The sequence below is a fragment of the Protopterus annectens genome, chromosome 8.part1 (assembly GCF_019279795.1).
Source record: "Protopterus annectens isolate FY-2018-M chromosome 8.part1, PAN1.0, whole genome shotgun sequence".
NCBI classification, from domain to species: domain Eukaryota; kingdom Metazoa; phylum Chordata; order Ceratodontiformes; family Protopteridae; genus Protopterus; species Protopterus annectens.
The window spans coordinates 499,437,712-499,458,976 of record NC_056742.1 but is presented as its reverse complement, the minus strand read 5'-3'; the positions used below and the strand labels follow the sequence as shown (position 1 = coordinate 499,458,976).

Below are 21,265 nucleotides of genomic sequence, written 5' to 3'. Positions count from 1 at the left end.
TGGCTCTGGCCTTCTTTCATTCTTAGGCCTTCTGACATCTGGGGCAAGAAAGACTGAGGATATGGCGTCGGTCATGCGCTTAAGTACTACCACGTACTGACGTCAGCTCCAGGCGACTATGACCGACGCCAGCCCAGCTCTTTGGTATTCGGGCCGATCGAGGACAGCGGACTACCCACAGGTTATGACTGCAGCAATGTAGATCCTCGAACATCTACATTTATGGTAGGTACAAAACTGTACTTTCTTTGCATTTGGAATCGATAGTTGTTTACTGATTGGCAAGGTTGTTCTTGTCTGTCTAGACATTAAACTGTGAGCAGGTGAACGAAGCAAGTTATCTCTGGGAATGTTTCTGAGACTGAGTAGATTAAGAAAAACATTGATACTATCTCTCTTGGATTTCACTAACAAAACAATTTGCACTTTGAACTGCACGCTCAGCTACTCCATTAGACTAGATACTCAGGACTACTAGTAACATGGACAAAGTCCCAAGACTCAGCAAATCTATTAAACTGTTAACTTGTAAACTGTGCAACATTGTCAGATATGACTTTGTGTGGACTACCATGGTTAGAAAAATGTCTCTTCAATTTTGTAATGACAGTGCTAGACGTTAGATTAGGAAGAAGGTCAATTTCAAACTAATTTAAATAAGAGTCTACTAACACCAAGTAATGTTGACCATTCCATTTGACAATATCAGTAGCAACTGTTGACCATGGTAGTTCAGGAATCTGGTTTAGCTGAAGTGGTTCTTTTTGTTGGTGCCATTTAGTTCTGTCGCAAATAGAACATGCTAGAGTTTCCTTTTCTATAACTTTTGAAATAGGAGGCTAAAATACTATGCCTCTTACCCTTCTTTTGGTAGAATCAGTACCCAGGTGACCAGAATATAGACTGTTGATATATTCCTGTCATAATGCTTGAAGAATTACCGCTTGAGGACCTTTCATGATGATTCCATCTTCCATCATGAGCTTGTCTCAGTAAGGAAACTGGTTTGTCACACTGACCATCCCTTAACTGATAAAATGTTTCAGCTTCTGGAGAACAGGGTCTCGAGCTCTGTGATTTCTGAGCTCATCAAGATGTGATGAGGAAAAATTCTGACTTCCATGACTTCAAGGTCTGCCTTCTCATTGTCATGCTGTTCTGTTTGTCTAGGTGGTCTTGACAAAGCATCTCTGAGGTAGAGATATTTGCCTTTTGTGTAAACAATATTGAATTTGTACTTTTGCAATTTTAACATCATGCATTGCAATTGTGCTGGGGTGAATGTATTGGCTTTTTCAGAATAGACACTAGAGATTGGTGATCAATCTCAGAACAAGTTTGCCATAAATATAATCATGGAAGTTCGAACATGCAAACACAACTGCCAAAAGCTCTTTTTCAATTTGTGCATAACTGCATCTCAGTTTGTGTTAAAGTTCAGGGTGCATAGGCTACTGGCATGCCTTCCTGAAGACACGCTGCACCGAGGCCATACTTAGAAGCATCACATGAAAGGGTTAGTGGTTTGTGAACATCATATGTCAAAGTGGGTGGACTAGCAGTTCTCTGTTTCAGAAGATCAAATGCTCTTTGGTGGTGTTCTAACCAGGACCAATGTACATTTTTGTATGTCATCTCACATAATGGTGCTGAAAGCTCACACAGCTCTGGGATGAACTTTCCTAAATACTTGACCATACCAAGAAAACATTGCAAAGATGAGACATTGTCTGGAACTGGCATCTCAAGAATTGCTGCTTGCTTAGAAGGACCTGGTTGTAAAGCCAGAACTAGTAAACAAATGACCCACATAAGTAACTTCTCCCATCTTGAATTTACATTTCTGAGGATTCGGTTTAAGACTGACTTCACGTGCATAGTGTAGAACTTTCTTGAGGATTCTGTCATGTTCGTTTTCACCATTGCCCCCTACAATAATGTCGCCACTGTAATAGCACATGGATAACCAGAAAAAATTAGTTCCATTGCACACTGAAATATTTCACTGGCAGAATTTATCCCAAATGACATTCTTAAGAATCCGTACCTTCCAAATGGTGTACTGAAACTAATTAACAATGAAGATTTGTCATCCAGCGAAATCTGCCAAAATTAACTTTTTGCATCTAAGACTGAAAAAATAGTGGCATTTGCATAAGAGCTGCTGCTACTTCTACTGTCCACATCAGATGATGAGGCTATTTAAGCACTTCAAATGGCTTTAATTAATGTGTAAATGAAGTACATTGCAAAGAAATGCACTAGGTTTAGCTTTTTCCTACATTTTAACACTTCAGAAATTGTGTCAAACACTTTTGCATTTATTTCAAATACTTTTATCAGTATGTCACAATTTCGGACATTTTATTTCTCTCTCTAATTATTTCGAATGTTTTGAATGCTTTGTCACACATTCAGTGACTGAAAAATCATTTAAAGGAATTTAAGTACCTTTGAATAACCACTGACCTGTTTGCGCATTCACTCCAGTATATTCCTTCACTTTTAACTGCATGCCTCATGGCTTGTGTGTTGCTTCAACATCGGATCCCATTCTGGCACCATGTCGCTTGTCTCATGCATTCAAAAGAGACGATAAAGCGGTGAATGGGTTCAGGATAGTTATTGTATATAAACATGTTAGGAACTGTAAATGAAACATGTATTTAAGCTAACTGATTCACTTATTTCTTCAGACACACTCACTGTGCGTCTCCATTCTGATTGCATTCACTCTGGCTGACTATACAAAATGGCACTGTTCTTGTATGTGCTCTGTACTTGTATGCACGTGCTAAACTAGCTACAGTGGCTGACTAGGAACAATACAGTTCATGATCTACAATGGGTATAAACATTAACTAACTGAATATGCCTATATAAAGATTCGTTATCACTAACTGTATGCGGTCTTATATCTAAAAACTTTCTGTTCCAATAAAGAAGAAAGCGTTCTTCATTTGAATCTCTTGCCATAATTTTTAAAGGACAGTACTATCATTTTAATGTTCATAGGTTGCGAGGTACAACACTTGTAGATATATACAACAGCAGATAATTCAGTCATGCCCTCTGAACTGTGCATAACAGCATAGTCTCAGACTGCTAAAGACCCTTCATTCCTTTGCTGCTGTGTGATGTGCAGCACATAAGAACTCCCATCTTATGAAATGAGATGTTAAAACTTTAAATTACTAGTTCAGTGCTGGCCAGTTCAACTTTAGCTCATTTTGAGGAACACTTCCTAATTCCCCTTCATAAAATTTCCTGTTTCTCAGTGAAAATGGTCACCACATACTAACTTTTTTCATAACCAGCCCCACATCCATGCTGGATCCACCAGCTATATCTTCTAACCCCCCCCCCCCCAAACTTACTACAATACTACTGGACCCTAACAGGTCTTTCAGGAATATTCAAATAAGGGACTGACCTCTAAACTTTTGGATTGGCTCATTTTTCCATTTCACAGATTTTCCTCTAATCAGCTCCTGTGGACCCTCCCACCATTGTCTGTAACTGCCTTTAAATAACTGACCTGTTGAATATAATGTATTAGAACAAGAACAATCATCCATCTGGGTTGGGAGTGTGGCCTAATGGTTAAGGTGTTTGCCTTACAAACACAAGGTGCAGGGTTCGAGTCTCACAAGGGAAATTGGCTAGGCTTAAAATGGCTCGCAAGGGCAGTTAGCTTAGTACTAATCTATGAACCTAATCTATCTATAAACCTAATCTACCTACTTAACTGAATAAACTGTCTTCCTGTTGAAATGTTGGTACTTGCTTGAAAAGCCAAGTGCCAACCGACTGAAAAAGAAAGACCAAACTACTTTCAAATTTCCCCATACCCCGAAATGTAAATGTATCAACTGCAGGATCAACATAATTTGGAGAAAAAGGATTATTCTGAGAAATGGTCATCTTGGACTTATTATATGCACGTCTGTTTTTCAGCTATTCAGTCTGTGTTTCTGGACTTCCTCTAGTGGGTCCTGACATTAGACAGTGACCATATAAATTACTTGAAACCTCTACAAGGCATCTTTATTAATCCCACAGGAAGAGCATTAGAGACATATCCTAGATCTGCTAGCTAAAGTGATGTTATCTGGGCTAATCCTTTTTAATCTGTTTATTGTTAGCCCTGTTACCCTCTGGGTCACAGTTGGGGTAGCAGACCTGACTCAAGCTTTTTGTATTATGTTTGTTTTTTAAGATAGTCTATTGCTAGGTCCTTCTGTTCTGCTGTTAACTAGTAGTAAACGCTCTCAAGAATAACTAGCTCTATTTGTTGTTGTAAGTCAGTCATTTGGTTATCCTACCTAAAAAATGTCTTTGAATCCTACTTTGTTTCTTATGACACCTTCAGGCACGAAAATTACATAACCAACTGATATTGCCAACATCCTGGCAGATAGGTTCAGTGCTAACTTTACTCCCCCCCCCCCACCCCCTAAAAGGCCCATATCTATACAGGAAGAATGCAGAGTCCCTGTAATCACAACTACACAGGTAAAAGCTGCACTCTCTAAAGCCAAATACACAGCATCCATGGGACTGGACAACATCCCAGGCTGCGTTTTCCACAAACTTCAGAACGAACTGGATCCCCACTTAAGCACCATGTTCAATAATAGCCTCACATCAGGCTTTGTGCCCACTGAATGGCGCACAGCAACAGTTATCCCACTCCACAAAGGGTGAGCCACCACTGATCCCAGGAACTATCAACCTATTAGCCTGACGAGCCTGGTCTGCAAGGCCATGGAATGTATTATCGTGGAACTCATAAACAAAGACATTGGTAACCTCCACACTCTGGATCCCATCCAGTTCGGGTTTGTGAAAGGCAGATCATGCCTCCTGAACCTGATCGACTTTGAGGCAGTCACCAACGCCATAGATGAGGGTAAGGTGGTTCATGCAGCCTATCTTGACCTCGCCAAGGCATTTGACACCATCTCCCATTCTAAAATTATAGCTAAACTCACTAAACTAGGTATAAATCAATACGTCACAAGATGGGTTGCCAACTGGCTCACTGACAGAACCCACACTGTAAAAGTTGCAGACTCCAAATTTGATCTCAAAGCAGTGACAAGTGGAGTACCACAGGGTTCCGTCCTGGGACCTCTCCTGTTTATCTACTTCTGTGAAGTACAGGCTAACAAAGAAGGCCTCTGGCTAATGAAGTTCGCAGATGACTGCAAACTAGGAGCCATAGTCAAGTCCCCAAATGATGTGGACATCCTACAGATGCCTGGTGTCAGAGCCTTGGCCTCAAGCTCAATGCCAAAAAGTGCAGTGTCATCCCCTTTGGTAAAAACTCTGTACCCATGAACTACCACATAGGCAACAATCTACTTAATACCGAATGTGTGATGAGACCTTGGGACTCAGGTGGACAGAAGTCTCTCCTTTGATGGTCACATCACCACAGTAGTCAGGAAGTCATTCTACATGGCACACCATCATAAAAGGGTTCTCATCCAGGAAAAAAAGGTCATTGTTCCCCTCTACTCGACACTCAGACCCATTATAGAGTACAACGCCCCTTTTGGAATGTACCTCACAAGACATCTGCAGCAGCTGGAAAGGCCACAGAAGTACCTCACAAAGAGGATTACTGGCCTCCAACAAATGCCCTACACTGACCGTCTCAAAAAACTCCAGCTTTACTCTGTAGCATATTGCCTACTCTGAGGTGATCTCTGTCTAACATATAAAGCTATGTCAAACCCAGAACTGTTGGACATGCTATACCTAAAGAAATTCCAATCCCTCCGAGCTACATGTTCTAGGGGCTTACACCTTGCCACCACAATAAACAGGACATGCTGGAGGGATAGATTCCTGTCCCAGAGACTTCCCATACTCTGGAACATGCTACCCATCTATGTCAAGCAAAGTTCTTCATTAGCACTCTTCAAGAAAGTTTGATGAGTGGATGGGAAATAGGAAATACACCCCGGGGATCACTTCTGTGTCTCTGCTGGACAGTGGCACATGAAAATAACTTTCTTGGGTGGCGTAAGCCAGGGAACCTTGTTGGCTAAGCTTACGTAGGCCCTTGGGCCGATAGCCTAGTATCTACCTATGAACCTGTTACAGTAGCACACGTGTAATACCGCCTGCCTCTGATTTCCACCCTCTTATTCCTGACATTTTTAGAAATGCTGTTCTAGCTTTGCCTCACAAACTCTTTAATTCTAGAAAACCTTTGCTTAGTCTGCTGTATTCCACATTAAGTCATAAATGTTCAACAACTTTGTCATTCTGCAGTTTAACAAAATAAGTTAACAAGTTCCACGTTCAATGTTTTATTTCTGTTTATTTTTTGCTTGTAAGAACCACTGCTGTCAGATGTACACTGAAGACCAAATTAAAGCTTCGACTTCTGGCTGTTTTTACAACAGTAAGGTGGGATACCCTGCAATTTATTAGCGGGACATATCTTTTCACCTGTAGTGATTTTTTTTTTTTTTTTTTTTTTTTTTTTTTGTGAAGTAAGATTTCTGTTTCATTATAAGCCAACCACTGTTCCTTCTGGAACTTGGTACAATCCAAGTTGTGGACCCTGTTGCATTGTGGGGAATCTAAATCCTGTTGGGACAATTGTAAGTAGGTTATGCGATAGCATAATTATTTTCTTAATGTTAGAAGTTGAAAAGTACAGGCTCAGAAGCATATACGGGTTGTCTAGCTACCCTAAATTAGTTATAATCTTATTTGTATCGTTTGCATTGGACATTTCCTTACTCCCTACCAAACAGTTCTTTAAGTAATATCCCTGAATAGGACATTGTATTGGGGCATTTGCTTACTCCCTACCAAACAATTCTTTAATATTCCTGAATAGGTCATTGTATGGGGCATTTCCTTACTCCCTACCAAACAGTAAGTAATATCCCTGAATGTATTCACGTTTAGAAAATCTGGCACATTATTTTTTTTTTTTAATTCTCTCAATGTAGATGTTCTCTTTAGTGAAATGTTAGGATTTTGATTGTAACACCATTCTGAACTATTCCACATTTTAGTAGGTGGCATGGCTGCATGCATGTAAGGGTACAGGATTACTGCATCCAAATAAATAATTTCATTATTGTATGTTTTTTTATACATTATGTGCATGAAGAGATGTCAGTTTACTATAAAAGTATTGCAGAGTCATGACCATGAAAGGTTCAGACTGCATTATTTTCATATTTTTTTTCTTTAAGGAATTTGACCTGAGTCAGCTACACAGAGGACTAGACAACAGACCTGAAGTGACTCGCAATGATGTCATCCCAGTACTTATGCCGGCACCGCAGTACCGCCCACGCCCAGCCAATCCGGACGAGATTGGAGACTTCATAAATGAGGTAAGTCATTAGACTAGCACCGTATTTTAACAGAGTGACTCCATGTAGCTGAGTATTAAGTGGGGAAGCAGTCCAGTTGGGTACACAGCCCTCATGTTTTCTGTCTTGGTTCCAGTGACTTTGTCCTACATGCAGGCTGTCTTAGATCACAAACCCAATATTTATCCAGTAAGAACAGACAATTTTAGAACATGTGCTGGGTTACCTTTAATAAGGATGCAGTGAATGACTTGTGAATTTGCCAAACTCCATTTTTGTCTGGGTCATATCTTTTTTGCTCAAGTTTCCCATTCATCATCATGCCTTCCTAGTGGCCACTCATTTCAAAGGTTCGTAGGTAATTACTTGGCTAATGACCACAGGGGACCTTTTTAAGCCTAGTCATGCATAAGTTCATAGGTAATTATTAGGCTAATGACCCCAGGGGACCTTTTTAAACCTATAGTCATGCTTCCTAATGTGAGTATCAAACCCTGTACTTTGTGTCTGTGAGATAAACACCCTGTCTTACAGAACATACACAGGGGTTTTAACAAATGAAGCTCACTGCATGTGTTACTACACATACTCAGCAGGGACAGGACCAGAATGTCACTATACGTACTGTGTCAAAAGTATCTCAGTACACAAAATGTGTAGGGGCTGTGCCGAAAGTGTCTCAGTACACATACTGTGTAGGGGCGGTGTCAAAAGTGTCTCAGTACACAAAATGTGTAGGGGCTGTGCCAAAACTGTTTCAGTACACATACTCAGCAGGGACAGGACCAGAATGTGTCACTATGCATACTGTGTAGGGGCTGTGTCAAAAGTGTCTCAGTACACAAAATGTGTAGGGGCTGTGTCAAAAGTGTCTCAGTACACATACTGTGTAGGGACTGTGTCAAAACTGTTTCAGTACACATACTCTGTACAGACTATATCAAAAATGTCTCACTGCATGTTGATATGCATGATAGGAACTTTAAAAGAGGTACCAACACTCCATGTACACTGTACAGGCTTTAACAGAGGGATCATACTATGTATGCACAGTGTGGGCTGTAACACAGATATCAGATGGTGCACTCACAGCTGGCACTACAGAGGACTGGCAGTGAATGTGTTTGATAGGAGCTGTAGCAGAGATGTTGCAGTTCATGTGCAGTACTGCTTTAGGTTGTGTACTGTGCTCACACAGAAGGGATGTCACGTGCACTATTGTTTTAGGTTTCATACTGTGTCCACTCAGAAGCTTTAATGGAACTGTTCCTTGGACTATGTATAGTTGAGAATGTGTAACTGAAGTGTTACACCCACTTACAGTAGGAGCTACCGTCATACAACCGTAGTTGGATGGGGAATGTTACAAATGCCCCAGTAGAGATTATAGTGGAGATTTCTTACAGCTCATGCACTGAAGGGACTTCCGCAGAGGTCACAGTATGCAGAAATGGCTGGGGCTATGATGAAAAGTGCTGGTCTGTGCTGAAAAAGATGTTAAAGTTCTGCATGAACAAGCACCTTCTGGATAAATCTGATTGGTGTCTTCTAATAGGAGGAACCATGATGTAGTGTTAGTAGTAGGGGGAGCCATGATGTAATGCCAGTAGTAGGAGGAGAAGACCATTAGCTGTCAGGAGTTGAAAACAAATATCTGTCCATCCATTTATTATCTAGACAGATAGTTTGCTACCACCTGAACCTTCACCAGGACAAAGCAGGGCTGACAAAATTGTTTATATTCCCAGGTCATCCTTTGGATCTTCAGGCATTCCTGCAGAGGCTGAGACATATAATCCTCCATGTCCTGGTATGCCTTGGGGCTCTCTTCCCAGTGGACAGTGCCTAGTACATCTTTCATAGGAGTTGCCCAGGAGGCATCCCCACAATGTGCCCAGATCACCTTAAGTGACAGTCAACATGGAGATGAAACTGCATTCCAGGATCTTTGTAGGTTTCTGATCTTTTTATTGTATGACAAAGAGTTGGCACAACTATCTAGAAAAGGAACCTTGTATATTCATTATGATGAGTGCTGTATTAGCCTAAGCTGTCTGGTGCAGGTTATAACAGCCATCTAGCTTCCAAAGCTTCTGGGCACTTCTATGCTCCCAAACCATTAGTCATCTTAGGCTAAGATGACTAAAAGTCAAGTTTGAACCCAAAGACCTTCAGAGTTTTCTTGCTGCTGAGAAGATTCACATAAAACAGAGTCCCTTCCTGACTGTCTTCAAATGCAACCTAGATCAAAGGACGGGTGCCTGCAAATTCACTCCTGGGCTTGTGCCATGTCCCTCTTCAACAGAGCAAGTCAGAATTAACTACCATAGACCCATAGCTCTGCTAACCACCGACAACAGGGGCAACTCAGGATAAATATGGCTGGGCTTGTAAGGGCTCTAGGGCTGTTACCTATGAACTAAGCAGCCTTTGCCACCACAACAGGCTAGTATTTTGCCCCAGCCACGTGTGGATGGGCCTAGTATTTTGCCCCAGCCACATGTGGATGACTCTGCTTCAAAGCTGGTTTGTCAGAAAACTCATCTTTTACCTTTGGTCTTGCTTGTGTACTTCCTACAGCCACCATGGACTGAAGGTTAGACACATCCTCTACAACTGTTGGGGTCTCCTTGGTGACCATTGAAGACCCATTCTTGTCGGTCTTGGGAGAGGGGGCAAGGAAAGTGCCCCTGCTTAGTCAGAATGGTTATGCCCATCCTTTGGGAAGTTGGTGCTGACAATTGTCCCTCCATTTCTTCACAAATTCCTATCAGAAAGACAGAGAAAACTAAACATTTGTCTTCTGCTGTATCAGTTACTCAGGAACAGGAGTAGTTTATTAGTCATGACTCAGGGTCTTGCGCAGGCCCTTGACCCCTCTTTTACAGCTATTTCTGGTCGAAAAAAGGGGGATTCCTCCTTTTCTGAAGAGGTTCAAGAGAAGAATGTACAAGGACAAATGCATTTTTTTGTCCTCGAGTTTCTGATTCAGATTCTGAGGAGAAAGTGGTACCTAATTTGTTACAATTGGACTTTTCAGAAACTTTACCTGTCATAGTTTTACATCACAATGGATTCCCAGCAAAATTTTGGAGAGAGGTGCCTGTTCATATTTGGCATAAAATGTTTAATTGAACATCGAAGCAAAGGGGGATATCACCTTTTTCTGAGACGTTTTCCAGAGTGAGCCAGTGTTTTCAGTGGGAGAACAGTGAGATTTTTCAGTCCCTTAGAAAGTACTATGAATAGCATTCAAACTGGAATTTCCAGAACCCTCACCCATAACCCTACTGATGTAAGCATTTGGTGGATGTGTTTGTTATAGCCTGTGCTTTTCATGACAGCCAACTAGCTGTGCCCCTAAGAAAGCAGATAAAATGTACAAAGCTTCTCGGTCTTTCAAGTTTTTGTACATCAATCCCAGACCTGTCCCAGCAGATATAGATTTAATTAATCCAGCTACTGCCAAGCATTTTGTGGATTTTAATTCTTCTTATGAGAAGCATAGTAAAGCTATTGATAACTTTGGCAAATAACGTATGCTTTGGCATCTCTGAGTTTTAGAATTATGAACTGTTAGGAGCATAAAGTTTAGACTCGCTAATAGTGAAAGTATGAAAGAATGTTTTGGTTGCAGTTTCCTCTTGTGATGAAAATCTGCTTTGCGCAGTCTAATTTCTTATGTTCTCAGAATGCTACTCATTGTATGGTGTGTTTATAACTTTGTAAATACAGTGCCAGAGGTGTTGCCACTAGTATTGTTTTGAGGTTTGCCTAGCTGCATCAGAACCTCCCAGAAGATGTCCGCAATTAATTCTGCTTTGTAAAGAAATGTAGTTTTTGGACCTTCTGCTGTAGCGGTTATCAAAAAATGCAATGAGACAGGTAAGATTATTCAGAGAATCTCTCACTTTTCAGCCGCCCTCTAAATTTCCCAAGGGATTCTCTACTCTCTCATCCAATTTTGACAAGAAACAAGTCTCAGCAGAATGCTGGTAAGCAGACTGTTAAAAAAAGCAATGGCATGGAGGTTCCAAAAAGAAAGCTGTAATCCTGCAGAACAAAGGCCAGTCAGACAAGGCAGACTGACTATATAGGGGACCCTGTCTCCCTTCCCACACACACACACACACACACACACACACACACAGACCTGTATCCCTTCCAGAAAGTTTTAATTTCCATTTCTCTCTTTGGCAACAAATTGTTTCAGACAAATGGATTCTGAATGTGACATATCTTGGACACATATGGCAGTGAGATGAAATTCACTTTTCCAGGGGATTTCTCCTCATCCATCTAACCAAACTCTTCTCTTTCCTCCTGCCCCGCACCATATGCTGTCACAGGGGGATAACAGAAGCAGTTCCTCTTTCCCAGCTGGGAAGGGTTTTTTTTTTTCCAAGAATGTTTTTAGCACCAAAGGAAGAAAGAAAAATTCCTGGAGACCAGTTCTGGATCTTTCTTCCTGAATCAGTTTGTGTTGGTACTTAAGTTCAAAATGCTATCACTTCACAACCTATTAAACCCTTCACCTTCATTTTGAGTTTTTTAGTAATCTTAGATTTAAAAATGCATATCCTCACATTACTATTTGTTCAGATTTCAAGTGTTTAAGTGTTTTTTATGTTTGGATCATATTATTGGTCCTCTGATTACCCTTTGGGCTATCCACTGCTCCAGAAGTACTCACAGCATCTAGCTCCTGCCATAGCCCATTATAGGCTTCAGGGTGTTACATTTTTCTTTCCGTTTTAGACAACTTGCTTATGTGTCAGGAATCTCCAACTTGGGAAAGATCTCCTATACAAGCTCAGAATCCAACAGAGCATTCAGAAGTCTTTTTTGACTCTGTCATACAGGATTGTGTTTCTAGGGTGCCTGCTAGAAATCTCAGTACATAAATGTAGTCTCCCACAAGAAAAATAGATATATTTTTAAATCTATTCCAGGGGTTTTCCACTTGGACTTCTGTCGCAGTAAGGGAAAACCTCAGGATTCTGGGTCTCATGGCATCCATGATTCTCATGATGTCTCTTGCAAGACTCCACATGAGAACGATGCATTGGTATCTGAAATCTCTTCGATTCTAGCACAACACCTGTTGTCTTCTCAAATTCCAGTTCTAGGACATGTGAAAAAAGAAATCACTTGGTGGAGACCACACATTTCTTTGAATTCATGTCTGTTTATTTCCCCTTCTGCTCCAAAGCAGCCCATCACCACAGACTCCTCTGACCTTGCTGAGGGAGTAGTGTCAAGGGGTTAAAAGTGTGTTGCATCTGAGAGTGTCAAGAGGGGTAAAAGTGTGAGGTATCTAGGAGTGTCGGGGGGGGGGCTAAGTGTCTGGGATACATACCTGCCTCTCCAGTAGGTCCTGTTTGTATCACAGGCATAGTTTAAGACTTTAGAATGGGTAATCCTGCTGCTGTTTGTTTTGTGGATATGCAGGGGGTCCATCAGAATGGTGTTTGACAGTGTCATGTATGCCAGGCATAGATCTCCCCTCAACAGCCAGTAGGAGACAGAATACAGGGATAGGGCTTTGAGGTGGTCTGCATAGAATATTTTACTTTCACCCTGTATTCTTTTAGTGAGGAACCTCTGTGGATGTTCCAATTGTTTGATATGCCTGGTTTGGTACATACCAAAGGGGACATTGTACTCAATGACAGGTCCGATGAATGCCGAATACAGTGGAACAATCACTTCCTTGGACATAGATGCCATACCTTTATTTATAAGTTGTGCAACGTAGAGTGACTTACTCATTACTGTAGACATATGATGGTCAAAGGCTAGATTGCAGTCTGTGTATCCCCAAGTCCCTGATTACTGGGTCAACTCTAAGGGGTGTGTTGTCAGTATGATGGTTACCAGGGGTGGATATCTTCCCAAAAGACACTATTAAACATTTCTTGGCATCTAGTTTTAGTCCATGGCTCTAACACCAGTTGTTTGTCTGTGTCAGCCCTTCCTGGAGAATACGTGTCAGTGTGGGATTCAGTGACAGCAAATGCAAATATAAAAGTTTGTTTGTTGTTGGTGCCTCCAAAACAACCCTTACCCATTTGGGGTTACTCTTCTTTTGGTTTTACAGTATTTGTGTGATTTATCCCGTGACTTGCCTTAATTACTCCTTTATCGGTGTTCATTTATCTACCATTTCAGCTTGTCTGCCAAGGGATTTCTCTTTCAATGCATTCTCATGTGAAAATGTTTTTGAAAGGGGTGCTACATAACAAGCCTCCCAGAAAACCAGTGGCCCCTCCTTGGGAACTTTAATTTTCTGTTAGAGATGTTAAATCTTGCTCCATTTGAACCAGCTCACCTGGCTGACCTGAGGCTCTTAACATGGAAAACAGTTGTGCTGATTGCTCTGATCTCTGAAAGAAGAATATCTGAGCTACAAGCTGTTAATGTGAGTCAGGCTTATCTCATTTTCCACAGAGGCAGGGTTTCCTTGAGAACTAAGCCTTCTTTTATGCCCAAAGTGGTATCTGAATTTACTTTAAGGCAAATTATCCATCTCATTGTTTTTTTTCCAGAACTTAAAAATGAGGGAGAAAGTAAATTAACTATTAAGCAAATAATTGCAATATGTATCTACCTTTAACTGTTAAAACACCTTTTGTAAATAGTTGATTTAGTTTACATGTTTGTCTTTAGTTAAGAAAATGAATTCTTGTCCCGCTTTGTTTGATATTGAAACAGCCAATTCATTGTTATTGAATAGTCCAGTTGTTCATATTTGGTTTGAATTTATCCTAATAGAAATTATTTGAAACAGAAAATGAGGGGAAAAGGATACTTTATACCTTGGATGTCCACATACATCTTGGGTACTGTCTTGACAGAAAAGAAACTTTCAGAACTTTATGAATATAATATCCTATACGATTCTTCTTAACGACTTTTACCCATAACCCTAGACTCGATCTCTTCAAGTCTTCCCCCATTTCATCATGCATTTCCATTTATGACCTTTTCCAGGCATTATGTATATGGAACCTTCAACATATTCCTCTTAACTCTTCCCTTCCCAAATAAATTTGTTAAACTAATCATCCACTTCGATCATATGATGCCAGCCATATGAAATTCGAAGTTCTGAAACTTCGATCATCTAAATGGGACCCATATATATATATTGGCTGTTCCCATTAGGGGTCGTCACAGCGGATCATCTGTTTCCATTTCTTCCTGTCCTCTACATCTTGCTGTGTCACACCAACCACCTGCATGTCCTCTCACCACACACACACATATATACGTATATAGATACCGCCTGCATGTCCTCTCACCACGCACACACATATATATATATATATATAAGGTTTGGAGCATGGAGATGCAAGGGTGCTGCCCCCCCCCCAATCAGAAAAAGAAGACTGATGTCCAATACATGTTCTTCTGCATTTTCCATTTTTTTTTCAACATGTCTGCACTTTGCTGCTGACATTTCAGTAGGGAGCTGTTACCCTGTACTAGATTTTGCCTGGCATGGTTTACAGTGCAGTGAGGAGCATTCTTTGCTTTTACTCCAGATTTCCTGTGTGTGTGGATCTTGCATCTTTAGCCAGCATTTCTGCAGTTACTGTCCCATAATCCATCTGTATGGCACTGACAAATCCTTCTGTCCTTACACACACCCACATTATCTCAATGCCCTTTTTCTTAACTGCAGTTATATTCTACATAAAAATATATATTTGACCATATTTCTCACTCATTTAAATTTGCCCCCACCTACCTAGGGTTGCCAGCTTTCTTTTTGGCTAAAACCAGACTAAGGTCATGCCCCTTGCATCACCCATAACTCCACCCATTCCCACCCCTCGCTGATCCATGCTCCACCCATTTTGTGACATCACCATGACAGCTGATGAGAACGCCCTCTTTTTCTGTTCCAGATGCATGCTTTCAGCCAATTTCTCTCCAGTTGCCATAAACACTGTTCAAAACTCTCACTGTGCATACTGTCTTCTGCTTTATTTCTACAGTGATTACAGATATTTGGATTTAATTTAAAACATTTACTTCAAATTTTATAGCACAAACCACTGATACGCATTTGCTAAACAAAGCAATACAGTCTTGCAATGAAAACAGACTTGGCATTAAAACTACTTTGCCATTAAATCTCACATTCACTGAAACAGCATTGCACATTGTTTTCCCAAGTTTAGGATGATAACATTTTAAAATATTCTAAGAAATGACAGTATTAACAACAATCATATCTTACATCAATAATACAGACCTGAAACTGTATAGCATGGTCTAAAAATACATGTTTACTGTAAAACAATACATAATGACACAATTGGTCTTGCAGCTTTTGAAAAATGAACCTATGCCTTTTATAAAAAACTACAGAGCATATGCTTAATGTGGACAACTAGTGGATGGTCAGAAAACTAGCAGGGTCATCAGTTTACACACCTTTGCTATAATCTATTGGCCAGAAGTTCCCACCTTGGATGGGTTGAATTGAGCTCTCTGCTCCCACCAGAGTGCAAAAGAACTGTTCCAGTGTAAGACAAACTGACTTTGAGCTCATGTGCAGCAACAAATGCTTTACAACGAAGTTAGAGTTCCTGAAATATTAGTAATCCTTTCCCCAATTAATTTCCGTGGCTTGTTCAATGGAGGTCTTTGGAGATTTTTGTGCAGCTGGTTCTGTATCACTGATTTGGATCTGTGAGCATATCTTCTGGGGAAATAAACAGCAGAAATCCAAGTTTTTAAAGAAAGTAATAGAATGTAATGATAGTTCTATCAAAAGCATTGCTTTTGTATGTTACAGATGGGGACTTTCATTAAGTGAATACTTCAGCAAGCAGATGAAGGGAATGAGTTTAACATGGTAAAAAGTTTTGGATTTTGTTTGTAGGAATATTGATATAAAAGAGACAGGAAGTTTGCATGTATATTTGCATGGTCAACAAAGCTTCGGGTTGGTACCAACTGCACCATTACTGCACACCATTCTTTTTTCTTTTTAAAAGAAAGCGACATGGATGGTGTCAGTGCTGCTGTGGCTGTGTGCTTGGGAGTGCTGACCTTGTTGAAGATTGTGCGAGGGCCACTACCAGGGGTTTGTCAGTTCAAGGCAGCAGTGCAGCAGAGGGAAGAGGAGGAGCCGGGGAGCGTGATGAACAGGGTTCTTCCTTCTCTCTCTCTCTTCTCCGGGAACCATCCTTAGTTGTGGAGGTGCAAATCGGGTACACACCTATACTTTTCAAGCTTGACACGGGCAGATGTCACTGTTATCTCCAAGTCAACCCTTGGCCCTGGGAGGCCCTGGAGGGACGGGTTATAGGATTCCTGGCTTTTCAGCTCAGTTCAGACATAGACACAGACATGCGAGAAAGTGTATGTTGTGCAGGGACTCGGGACTGGGTCTCTTTGACGCCTATCACCATGGCGTCTTTCTTTTGAAGGCCTCTACCCGTATGCTCTGTTGGGGGGGGAGTGCAGCCGTGGACCATATATATAAGCTGCAATCAAGGCGGTGCCTTATTCTGCCAAAAGTGAAAAAGTGAAAAAAGAGGGAGGGAGAGGCTGGTGTTGTTACCAGAAATGAAAGAGATCACCGATTGGTGTGTGGGCAGGTGGGGGGGTCCCCAAAGAAGGACAGTAACAGGTGAGACTATGTGTAGGACTACACTAAGCTAAATGAATATGTATGCAGAGAAAGGTGAGCTTGCTCTGCTTGCTGAAGGTGTTTAGCAAGCTGGATGCTAATATGGGATTTTGGCAAATTCCTTTGAGAGGCTGAAGAAGCTGTATTTACGTGAATATAGAGATGTGACCTGACCTGTCGAGAGCACAGTGACCCTTCTTGGGCCATGTCATTACAAGTTCCATCACGGATGAAAAGAAGCACCCATGGGAAGCTCAAGAGTTTCCTGGGCATGGTGAATCAGGGGAAGTTTATCCCCTCTTCTGGCTGAGAGGGATAGAGCTTTGAGAGACCTATTATCTAAAAAAAAAGAAGGGCTGGTACTGGGGGGGGGGGTGTGAAGAGGCATTCAATGAAAAAAGGCAAATCACCCTCCCCCCAGTTCTGGCTGTGTATGACCACAGATGCATTTTTTTGGGTTGGTTTAGTGTGCTTAGCAATGGGAGGATGGCTGGAGACCATTGGCATATGCATCGAGGTCACTCTCACCCACAGAGCAACGATATGCCCAGGCAGGCTGATTTAGTTTTCATTGCGTGCAGTATGCTCCAGGAAATCACTGGTGGTGGCAGATGCTCCTGTCACGCTCCACTTAAAACCAGGCTAACCCCCGAGGAACAGAGTTAATGGATGGGACGGATATCTACGCATAGTAGTATTGTGGAAAAACACAGTGAAAGCCATCCTTCCTCCAAACCCAGCATGAGGGACATCAAGGCATCGTGAAGCCAAAGCCAGAGCCGACTGTCAGACGTTTTGTGGCCCTGGGACTTAGCCACATATAAATGACATGGTCTTAAGATTGATGCATGCATCAGAGAGCGGAATCCCTCCTGAGCCCCTCCTCCCAACAGCATTCCCTGATTGTTTGATGAAAGGACTTACTTTACCTTCTTCTTGCCACTACTCTCTTCTCCAGGTTTGCATTGTTGAACCATACCACATCATCCAAGGAGGTCATCCACCACCTAAAATCTTTTTCGCCGCCATATCCCATCCCAGGTACCTTGTGTCCGACAATGGACCTCAGTTTTTCAGGCAGTCTTTTTGCGGCCTTCAACCGCCGCTATGGCTTTGAGCATGTTACAAGCAGCCCCAGGTTCCCATCCTCCACAGTTGACCGCGTTGCCTGATTTTGGAGGCTCAGGGGGGAAGAAGGGGAGAAGAGGGTGTATAAATATATGCTGTTGGAAATCAGAGTTCAGCATAAGCATCCTAACTGTATGCTGAAGGAGTAAATTTAGCCTAAGAGGAAACAGCAAAAAAAAAAAAAAAATGAAGGGCGAGTCCGTGGAAAGCCAGATATAAATGAAATGTGTATGTAATCAACTAGGTATGTGGTACACAGCATTGCTGCGGGGGTAGTACAGTGCTTGAGTGTCAGTTGTATTCCCAAAGGTTTTAAATGGATGGAACACAAGCTGACCGATTCTTAAGAATCAGTGCCCTAAGGCATGTACCTGAGGAATGACTGTGATAAGGCATCTGATTTTAATGTTACCTATTAAGATTATGGTTTTCTAATTTCGACAGCTATGTTTCTTGGCAACAGAACTACATTAGTTGACTTGCAGTACTGTGAAGTTAAATAATGTTGAAATAAAGTCCCCAGTACGTGTGTATAAATACCTGATTTATTATGAAGTTGTGTACCCCATTTCCCATTCAGAGAGTTCACAACCTACAACATAATGGTCTTGTCAACACACACACCCACCCTTCCTTTATTGTTAATGCTGCTTTCCTGATGCTGGCTTCTGATATGCTTTCCCTGTTTGACGAAGTTAAATAATATCCAAAGTCGAACTGCTGATGCTCGCTTGCATTCTGAAAATGCTGCCTTCCCCTTTCCTGTTTGAAAAGTTAAATGCTGGCGTCTGCTTCCCGCTCGCACTACCGGAAGCGATCTCCTTGAGCTCACTTCCGACAGGCTGGTAGCCCTGAGGGACCTGATGTCATCGCGCACGGGATGACATCGTCAGCGCCACAAAATTTAAAAACAAAACCAAAAACCCGGACTTCACATGTCCGATTTTGAATGGAATTTGTAACCAAACAATTTGTCAGAAAACAGGACAGCTGGCAACCCTGCACCCACCCCCCAAGACTGAACAAATGATTGTTTTCTGGTTGTTTCATGGGAGCTACAGAGGAACCTGTGTTTTTTTTCTTCAAAGTATCCATTTTGATTTCTTTGCTAGTGCAGCAGTTTCGGTCAGTTTCTTGTGGGTGGGCTGATCCACTGTTTTTACAGTACGATGCAACACATGATTTTACCTGAATTTGACTCATGATTACAGTTTGAATGTTATTTAATGCATAAACACCATTTTCTGTTGCCTGATAAGGGCAGCTGTCTGCCATAATATGCCAGTCTTGTATGAAAAGGGTAATGTAACTGAAAGAGAACTGATTTCTTCAGCGCATTGGATGGTCTATGAAAAGGTATCCCATGTCTGACTGTAAGAAAAGCACAGCTATGATTTATTTATTTTTTTGAGGTGGGGGACTTGATACATTCCTGCCTGTCAAACTACTGCAGGAACAAATATCTATCTCTAACTCTAGATATGCCCTCTCTCACAGTCACAGCACCGGAGTGTGACTTGTGGTTACAACAGCTGGTCTTTTCATTAATGACAGTGGAACACGTATATCAGTTAAACAAAATTAAACATGTTTTAAAAATAATAGTCATTCTGATATTCTGTTTAGGACAGAAACATGTCTATAGATGAATTTGCTTTACTGTAAGCAAATCTGACAGTAGGTTGTGATTAGTAATGTTAACGATATTTATGGATTGTTTTACATTTTATTTTTCTTTCTGCACCACCAGAACCTGAAGGCTGCTGACAATGACCCTACTGCTCCACCGTACGACTCTCTCCTGGTGTTCGACTATGAAGGGACTGGCTCAGAGGTCGGTTCACTCAGCTCCTTAAACTCATCCAGTTCAGGGGAACATGACTACGAGTATCTGAATGAGTGGGGTCCCCGCTTTAAAAAGCTTGCTGACATGTACGGAGGTGATGATGACTAATCTGCTGCCACGTGTGGAACCACTAGTGTGACCTCCCCCATGTGGACAATTTGTATGTAAACAAGCGCATCTTTATGCATCTGTTTTGGGATGGGAGCTCATGGCGTTACTGATGTTAATCCCATTCACCTCCAAAATGTGGTTAATTTATAGAATGTTCTGGCTATCAAGATACTACTGCAGCCTGACTGTAGGGACAAAGTTGTCTGTATTATAAAAAAAAAATGGAGTTATTACCAAAGACTTTACTTTATTGATTATAATTTAAAATTGAACTTTCCCTCTTTTGTAGTAGTTACACCATGATTGCTCTAACTGTTGTATATTTCTCATGTTTTGTTGAGTTTTTAAAGAAAGTGTTGACCAGAGTTGTGGGCTGCAGCAAACATTGTAAATTTGTTTAGTGGTCACAAGAGTTGCATCCTAAGTAATCAATTTATCCTCCTATGTAGATTCTTCTAGTAATGATCTCTAAAGTTGTTGCCTTTTCCATTTTGTCTGCGTCTCACAGACTTTTAGCATATTTGCATTTGTTTAAGCATCACACTTTCTTTTAACTTGTTCATTGTAGACTTGGGTTCTGTTTTGGAGCAGTAAATGTGACATCTGTTACAATTTAGCATGCTGCACAACTGTCCCCCCTAAGGTGCCTTCTTTATGAGTAGCAGAGCTGAGAGCCCTGTGTTTTAACATCGAGGTAAAATCTACTTATTGGGCAGGAGCAGGTGACCAAAGTGTTATAAAAGTGCTGCATCATCTTCATTGGACAAGGTGGCGGGTCTGAGCTTGTCTCTAGGATGGAGCAACGTGGGTGACTATTGTATGCTCACTGAGTTTTGGGCACAGTTGTTGCTCTAGACAAGATAATGAGTCTCCCCTCCAATAAGAAGTTGTAATGTTGTGTTGGGTTAAGAGAGTGTAGCAAAGAGCTCCTGTAGGTCTTAGTAAGCAGGTTAAATGTAGAAACATGAACTGCTGTTTTCTAGTCTAACAGAGAGGTACAGGGTGGAATCTTTATGTAATTATATACATTGCCAAAATACATACCTCCCCTCTTTGGAAAGGGCACTACAGATTTGGGTTAGAAAAACTTGTGGTCATGCCTTGGCAAGGGGAATACTGCTCAGGATTCATGAGGTGAACAGATCAGGTGTATTTTAATTGAGCCCCCCAGTCACTTGTCAG

At 41.4% G+C, this 21,265-nt stretch overlaps 1 protein-coding gene across 1 annotated transcript in view; it reads left to right on the top strand.

The window, feature by feature from the left end:
- The window catches only part of LOC122810420 (B-cadherin-like), a 494,197-nt gene extending 473,838 nt beyond the window's left edge, over positions 1-20,359 (top strand). The window contains exons 10-11 of the mRNA XM_044082032.1: positions 7,227-7,370; positions 19,877-20,359. Of these exons, the coding sequence (XP_043937967.1) occupies positions 7,227-7,370; positions 19,877-20,080 (348 nt within the window). The 3' untranslated portion in view covers positions 20,081-20,359. The remainder of the gene's footprint in view (positions 1-7,226; positions 7,371-19,876) is intronic.
- Positions 20,360-21,265: the final 906 nt, after the last annotated feature.